Source organism: Gracilinanus agilis, chromosome 2 (genome assembly GCF_016433145.1).
Source record: "Gracilinanus agilis isolate LMUSP501 chromosome 2, AgileGrace, whole genome shotgun sequence".
Taxonomy (NCBI): domain Eukaryota; kingdom Metazoa; phylum Chordata; class Mammalia; order Didelphimorphia; family Didelphidae; genus Gracilinanus; species Gracilinanus agilis.
In genome coordinates this window covers 647,203,111-647,211,924 of record NC_058131.1, presented here as the reverse complement: position 1 = coordinate 647,211,924, position 8,814 = coordinate 647,203,111, and the positions used below count along the sequence as shown (strand labels likewise).

The following is an 8,814-nucleotide window of genomic DNA, read 5'->3' as shown; positions in this document are numbered from 1 at the left end:
CTTTGTCTTTCTTTCCTTACCTTCCTTCTTAGAATCAATACTATGGGGTGGGGCAGCTGGGTAGCTCAGTGGGATTGAGAGCCAGGCCCAGAGACATGAGGTCCTGGGTTCAAATCTAGTCTCAGACAGTTCCCAGCTGTGTGACCCTGGGCAAGTCACTTGACCCCCATTGCCTACCCTTACCACTCTTTTGCCTTAGAACCAATACATAGTATTGATTCTAAGATGGAAGGTAAGGGTTTAAAAAAAAAAAGAATCAATACTATGTATCAATACTCTGTATCTACTGAGCCATCTAGCTGCCCCCCACTCTAAGGTTCTAATAACAAATGGAAGTTTTCAGACAAAGATGGGTTATACTTAAATAATAGTGATTTTCTAAGTATCTCCTAGGAGCTCAGAAAATACAAAACTTAAGTGTCATATGGTGGTCTTAATAGTCTGAGAGTAGAGAAGGGAACATAGCTATTTTCTTAGCTAGTCTTAAATCTAAATCCCACTAAACTTCTAAAATACCAGATGAGAAACAGTAAAAATTTCTTCCATTTCTATATGAACTGGAAAGACCTCCAGGAATTGATGCAGAGGGAAAAGAGCAGAAGCAGGAGAACCTTATACACAGAGAAGAATACACTGTGGTACAATCGAATGTAATGGACTTCTCTACTAGCAGCAATGCAATAATCCAGGACAATTCTGAGGGACTTATGAGAAAGAATGCTATCCACATCCAGAGAAAGAACTGGGGGAGTAGAAAAGCAGAAGAAAAGCATATGATTGATCACATGGTTTGATGGGTATATGATTGGGGTTTTGGCATTAAAAGATCACTCTACTGCAAATATAAATAACATGGAAATTGGTTTTGAACAATGATACATGTATAACCCAGTGGAATTGCTTGTCAGTGCTGGGAGGGGGGTAGGGAAGAGGGGAGGGAAAGAACATGAATCATGGAACCATGGAAAAATATTCTAAATTAAAAAAAAAAAAGATTTTCTTCCACCGGGAAACCACATTTTTGAGGAAGCCCAGCAGATGAGATCTAGACTTAGAGTCAGGAAGACATGAGTTCAAATCCTGTCCCTGACACTAATTAGCTTTATAACTCTGAATAAGTCATTTGACCTCTCTAAGCCTTAATTTGCTCATCTGTAAAACAGGCATAGTAATAGTTCCTGTGTCTTCCCAGGGTGATTGTGAGGATGAAAGGAGAAAACACATGCAAAGTGTTCTGCCAACCTTAAAACATGATATAAATGCTTGCTATTTTTGTTTATTAATTGAAGTAGCTTAACTGTGACTGAAACAAGAATGAGGGTAATAATGTTCTTTGTTACAGTGAATGAAATTTTATAGATAATTATGATTCTTTTCTTGTCATATTTGTTCCAACCATATATGTATGATGTGAAAACTGCCTTCCCATATGTTTAGTTTCTTGAAGGTACTCTCAGTCCTTAATGTATAATCCAATTAGAGAAGAGAAAGTGTTTGTCTTCAAGGAGTTTACATTCTACTAGGGGCGATAGAACATGTAGAAATATATGCTGGTAGTTTTATATACAGAGATTTCTCAAGCTACCTAGGGAGTAAAGGAGGGTCTTCACCTTCTTTTGGCTTTTTTCCTATTCTATGTGCTTCTTAGGCTCCAGATTATTTGACAATGTAGATGTGGATAATGATTACAAGGTTTGGGTATTGTATCCAGTGATCAGAGGAAGTTTCTGGGTTGTTTAGTTCTATATCCAGTAATAATGGTAGTCATAATAGTTCATATATAACACTGAAGTTTAAATGATTGCCATATAACAGCCTTTGAATTAGATAATTCTATTTCAAATATTAATAATATGGAAATAGGTCTTGATCAATGATATAAGCAAAACCCAGTGGAATTGCTCCTTGGCTACAGGAGTGGGGAGGGAGGAGGCAAGGGAAAGAACATGAATCATGTAACCATGGAAAAATATTCTAAATTAATTAAGTAATTAAGTATTTTTTTTAGAAAGAGAGTCATGTGGAAGAAGCAAATATGGTGGTAGAACAAGAAAAATGGCAGCTCCATAATTTGCCTGCTGTCTGTTGAGAACAAGCTGGGGGCTGCTGACTGAGAGATTTGTTGTGACTAAGGTGGTGGAAAGGGGAAGATACTGCACTCAGGAGTTCAGAAGCTATGCAGCTGAAGATTCCCCCATACCCCAGGCTAAATCCTTTGGTCTAGTCTTACATCATCTCTCCCACCCTCAATCAAAACTTACGTCTCAGTGGGAACTGCTATCCTTATTTTGATGAGAGCTAAGGATGCAATTCTGTCCATATTAAATACTTTGCCATTTGGTTTATGGGTCCTCTCTTCTGCTTTTGGATATGGATTTGAGGTTGACTTTTTAAGGCTCTCACACTGTTCTAGGATGGGGGCTTGAGCTACCTGTAATATACTTATTTTCTAGAATACTCCACCCTGAATCTGAGTAATGTTATTCCAAAATAGGGGATTAGCTGCCCATTTTACAGATGGAGAAACCAAGAGTTAAAGAATTGAAGCGACTTGCCTAAGGTCATATAGTTGGGAAGCAGCAGAGTCAAGATTTAAACCCAAGGATTTTGATTAGTGTTTCTTCCACTAATGAGACTAGGATGCCTTCCATAAAATTTCAAATTCCAGACCCTACTTCTATTGATAGGAAATACACTGCCTTTTGGAAGAATATTTTTAAGTTGGTGACTTAAAAATCAGGGGTTGTGGGTGGCAAAGCTGGGATTTCAGCCCGGGTCTTCTGATGTCTCATCCAATACCCTTCCGTTCATGCTGCTCTGCTGAAAATATTCCCAGGATGCATTGTATGCTTCCATTTCTTCTTGGCTGGAGTATAATGAACATATGTTAACTTTGCCTGAGTCACTCAAGGTCATTCTTATGAAAACTAACTATGGAACTGAGCTACAGATGTGATTGCAGAAACAGAACTTGGGGCTGGGCTCCTAATTTGCCTGTTGTTCCACTATATGCATTTAAATCCTGGCTGGTAGTATGCTTCATCATTGAACACTGATCCCTGTTGAGGTTCAGATGTCTTGATCTCTCTGTCTGTCTGTCTGTCTGTCTGCCTCTTGTTTTTTTGTCCGTCTTCCTTTCTGCCCTCCCCTCTTCCATACACACCTGGCTCACAAACACAGTACAGATTCCTGTGCAAAGACTACAGTTCTGAGGGCACAATGGTTTACATTTTTGGAAAAAGTTATTAATAGTTAGAATAACAATATCTAGCATTCATATAAAGCTTTAAGCTTTACAAAACACTTTATTTGTATTTTCTCTCTTGATTTGATCCCGACAACCACCCTTTAAGGTCAGTACTAAATAGTATTGTCAGATGAGAAGACCAAGGAAAATGGAGATTAAATGACAGGGTTAGGGTTATTAATTTAAAGTTAATAAATAATAAATATAAAGTTTATAATAGTAAAATTAAATCACAATAATAAATAATAAAATTAAAATAAAGTTAATAAAATTAAAAGTTAAATTAAAGTCTATACTTTAAGTATTATCTATTTTTATAAAGTTTATTATCTGACAAAATAGAACCACGTGACTAAGTTTTCTACCTGCTCAAAATGCCTGCTCTGCCAAAGCTGCAACAAGAAGGAAAAAGAGCCTAGAAAGTTCCTCCACTGCCTGAATCAGCTTGGCCCAGACACCTATAGCTGTATCAATATCAATGCAGTCAGATAAAATATATAATAGCTATTATTTAATTATCACATTTAGTTTCAAGCCAGCTTGCCTTAAAATAATTAATTTACATTTTGAAATATATCAGTTTACTATTAACCATCTACTTACAAATACAAATTTTAATATTGATTATTACAATCTCTGGGCACTACTTCATACTGCTTTTCATGGTAGATGCCTGATAAATGCTTCTTTTCTTTGTAAGTCCAGCAAGTTGTATTTGTTTTCAGTTTATCTTTAATTGCTCTAAGGTCAGTGCCATAATTAGCCTGGTGAGAATGGACCTTTGCCTCAGGTAGGTTAACATAAAGGTGTGTGGGGGACACTTTTCTCTCCTACAGGTTCCATCTTTTGTAGTTATCATTTGTTCCAATCCCCACCCTTCTATGTCTGCTCTAGGCATAGGTATGGCTTAATGGGAGCTTAGTTAATTGCTTGAAAACTGAAATGATAAGTCCTGACCAAATTAAATAGTTATGACTAACTTTATTCATCATTTATTTATTAATTAATATTTATTACTTTATATACCCACTTTATTTATTTATTTATTTGTTGGCACCTATAAATTAATAAATTTAATTTGACTTTTTTTTTCCCTTAGAGAATGCCCTTTGGTTGGCATCAGAACACGCTTAGTCCACAGAACTTTGTTAACATTAGCATGTGAAGCTCCTCAAAGAGCAAAAACTGTTTTTATTTGTTCGATCCCAAGTGTTTGGCACATTGCTGTTGTCTAGCTGGGTTGTTTGGACTGTTTCTGCTGTCCAAAGGATTTTTTCTTGGCAATGATACTGGAGTGGTTTGCCATTTTCTTCTCCAGTGAATTAAGGCAAACAGAGAATAAGTGACTTACCCAGTCACACAACTAGTTAAGTGTCTGAATCCAGATTTGAACTCAGGTCTTTCTGACTCTAGACTCTGTCCACTGAGCCAGCCAGCTGTTTCCTAGGCAGCCAGGGTAAAGCAACATTTCCAGGGTCACTTAGCTAGTTTGAGGTGAGCTTTGAATTCAAGTTTTCCTGATCTAGATCCAGAGCTCTGCCCACTGGCACATAGTAGGCACTTAATACATGAAATTTGGCCCTTGGCTGATTCAGTTAGTGAAGCCACAGAGTCCTTTCTAAATGCCCAGTACTCTGAGTCATCATTAAATGGCAGTCACATAAGATGCAGAATTAGTTAAAAGTGGGAACAGATTTGAGAGACCACCCAGTCTTAGCCAATTGTAATGTAATACAACAAAGTGCTTGTAACATGCCGCAAACCCAACATAATCAAGAGATAAACATAATATGAAACTTGTCATTGAAAGAAGGGATTCTTTTGGATTATGTTTATTTTGCTTCCTGTGCATGTACATAACTATATATCTACATGTTATTCTGGCTCATGTAGAAATGAAGACATATGCATGGAAAACATCTTAGGGATCTTCTTCATAGGTAAAAAAGGCATACAGATAATAGATTTTTTTTTGGTATAAAGGGATATAATTTGGGCAAAAAAAAATTCCCAAAACAGTGATTTTTCCTTCTCAGTTCTTCATGACTTCCATGGTAAGTAGAAAGAGGAAAACCTTGATTTGCTGGAACTGAAATCACCTGAATCTCCAAGAAATGGTCATATTTTATGTTATTTAAAAAAAAAAAAACTTTACCTTCTGTCTTAGAATCAATACTGTGTATTGGTTCCAAAGCAGAGGAGTGGTAAGGGCTAGGCAATGGGAATTAAGTGACTTAACCAGGGTCACACAATTAGGAAGTGTCTGAGGCCATATTTGAACCTAGGACCTCCTATCTCTAGGCATTGCTTTCAATCCACTGAACCACCATACTCTATATTCTTTGAGAGAAAGAAGCAGCTTGCAAGAAACCAGCCTAGTTTAGGAGTTTGTTTTTAACAACCAACTTCTTGTAGGGTCAGCATAGTGTCATCTGGATCTTTTATACCTGTGACAGCTGGAATTCTCAGGGTAGAAATAATCATTGATGTGGGGCAAGTGACAACCCTGTGACCTGTTGGAGTGGATCATCTCTTAATGTCCCTCTCAAATCTACAGTTCTGTTTGAAATGATGCCTCTGACACACTGAAAATCTTAAGCTATCAAAAAGGATCAAATTACATTCAATTTACTGTACTTAGTAAGGCAGTAAAGCAGATTAATGTATTTTAGGAAGAGTTTTAACAATAAAGGTAATGAGGATGGCAAAAGGACTTCATCTCTTCTTAAGCCATAGTTTTCAAGGAAATGTCATCATAATACCTCGCTTGCTAAGCATTTCCATTAATCCAATTTTTTAAATAGTGGATTTTGAGGTACAATTTAGCCTGTCGAATTAAGTTCAAGCTCTTAGATCTCTTCTCTTAGGTAAATGTGGTCAGGACTGGGAATTAAGAGATAAAAATCTTAAATTTCACTTTCTTCTAAGCTACTTATTCACTGTATCCCACACACTGTGAGCCTCTCAGGGAAACTACTTCACCTGAGTTACTCATCTGCAAAATCTGAGCCCTCAGAGACCTACTTCATGCCTCCCCAGCAGGTTGTTTGAGAAGGAAAGCCTGTTTTAAAAGACTACTAAATCAATTATAAAGATCCTTTGTTTGGCTTTTAAAACCCTTTATGACCTGGTCCCTTTCTACCTCCCAGCCTTTTACACTTTACTCTTTATAGATATTCTACAATTTAGGGACACTGGCCTCTATACTGTTCCTAACGCACAACTCCATCCCTTTCCTGTGGGTCTCTTTCCTGGAATATTCTCTCCTCGCCTCTGACTTGTGACTTCCCTGGCTCCCTTCAAGACTTGGCTCAGATCTCACTTTGTCCATCCCCTCCCCAAGCCCTTTCTGAGATGTCCTTGAATCTCTATTGATTATATCTTGTTAAGTTATTTCCATGTTGCTTTCCCAGTAGACTCTGAGTCTATCAAGGGCAGGGGACACATTTCTTCATATCCCCAGCAACTATAGTCCCGTGCTTGGCATGTAATAAGTAAATGCTCACTTACTGACTAAATTCTAAATTCTCCTTCCAGATGTAGAGATGCTTCAGTCCAGTGCATCTAACGTAAAATCTGCAGAATCCTTTCCTGTGGTCACCAAGGATTCCATCATTCGCAAATTCTTGGAAGGTAAAAGCTGTTGTTGTAGGCAGGGCGGAAAAATGAGAGAAGGATAACTATAATCCAAGGCTTCGTGTGTGTCTAGGAAAAAGCTGGCCTTCCCTGTAGGCAGCAAAATATGTGGCATATTTTTAGAAGGATAGAAAAGACCCCCTGACAATAAATAAATAAATAAATGAGTGAAAGCAAGCAGAGAAATAAATAAATAAAGCACATTCGAAACAAACAAACAAATCTTTCTGGTCTGCTCACCTGAAAAGCTCACTTTAAAAAAGTCATCTTGTTTAGGTAAGTCATTATCATCAGAAGGCCTCTTTTAAATTAGATATATTAAGTGAGAGAGGTAACACCTAGCCTACTGCAACCCACTGATACTGGGAAGTGGATTAGCTTGTTAGGGTAGTCACAGAGAACCACCCCTTCCCAAGCAATAAGTAGGGTGCTGGGTGGCAAGGGAGGGGAAGCTAGATTTTTTTCCCTTAGATTTCTCAATCTTGTCTTCCCCTTGTAGGGTGAGATAACAAGTTGTGAGAGAAAATAGAATATTAGAACCTTTCAGGTCATGTGGGCCCCTCCTAATTCCATTCAAGCATCTGGGGGACAGTTCCTTTTTCTCTTACAGCCTCTGAATAGTATCATTTGTTTCTTGAGTTCAGATAAGATATTGGGCTAGATCCTAGGGAGTAAAATGAGGCTACAGAGGTAAACCTTCTGCTATGTAATGATCCTCAAATAGGAGTAATTCCTAGGGAGTTGGGGTGTGGAGGAAAACAAGCAAAGAGTGATAAATATCATCCTTTTCTTTGTGTGTCTATATTTGCTTCAAGAGCTGGTTTTTAAGCATATTCCAAAAATGACAAGATTCTGCCAAGCTAGTAGGGTCATTTGCTTCTCTTCTATTTCCTAGGTAACAGTGTAGAAGAGGGCCCCTTAGAGTCAGACTCTTGCCCTGATGGTGTGGATGATGACGTTTATCACACGGTAGAAGATGACAATACTTTTCCTATGGATCTGGCAAACAGACCCCCAGTGCCTGTGCCCAGACCAGAGACCAGTCCTCGTGGCATTCAGCAGATGTCCCGGAGTGAACCATATATTTGCAAAGGTAAGACTGTTGGCATAAAATATTGCCTAGGGGATGCACTCATCTTGTGAAATCCATCCCAGGAATTGGAACCAAAAACAAGTTCTTTAATCCCATAAGAGTATTTCCCTACTGTCCTCTGATTATAAATCTCAGCTAAGACTATGAGTTCTTAGAAGAATGTAACCTTCCTAAATGGTTCTTCAACTACCTCCAGGACAACCACACTTGATTCTAGGTAGGTTTAAGAGTTAGAATAAAGGGAAATTGCCAGATCTGGTAAAGCAATTTATAATATCACCCGAGTCAAAATGACTCCTATAGCTCTTTTTTGCTGTATTTTAATAAAACATACACTTATCACTGAAGATTTCAATTGAATAAGCAATTTTTTACTTTAAAAAAGTTATTGATGCTTTTTGTTGTGATTTCTGTATTCTGAATATTTTCTTGCCCCATGACTTTCCCAGCTATCAAGGTATCCCTTGTAACAAAAAACTTTAAAAGAAAGAAGACAAAGGGGAAGTCCTACTTCCAGCAGTTGTTTTTAAGAGTATATAAAATATTCCACATCAATATTCCTCCACTTCTGAAAAGAAGAGAGGAAAGTTCATTTTCTCAGTACTTCTCTGGAGTCAAGCTTGAACATTATAATGATATAGTGTTCAGTTTTGGTTTATTGTTCTTCACATTTATGGACAAAGTACATCTTAATAAATGCTTATTGACTGACTATGCATATAACCACCACCTTGGGTCTGTCTCCTCTCACCTGTTGCCTGTCCTATTGCAGTGGCCTTTCTGCCTTAAGTTTATCTCTACTCTAATTCAGGGTCTCTGCAGATGTCAAAGTGATTTT

The 8,814-nt window shown here is 37.7% G+C and overlaps 1 protein-coding gene across 1 annotated transcript in view; it reads left to right on the top strand.

The window, feature by feature from the left end:
- PIK3AP1 (phosphoinositide-3-kinase adaptor protein 1) overlaps window positions 1-8,814 on the top strand; it is a 145,702-nt gene that overhangs the window by 101,506 nt on the left and 35,382 nt on the right. The window contains exons 11-12 of the mRNA XM_044660207.1: window positions 6,785-6,880; window positions 7,779-7,976. Coding sequence (XP_044516142.1) covers window positions 6,785-6,880; window positions 7,779-7,976 — 294 coding nt within the window. The remainder of the gene's footprint in view (window positions 1-6,784; window positions 6,881-7,778; window positions 7,977-8,814) is intronic.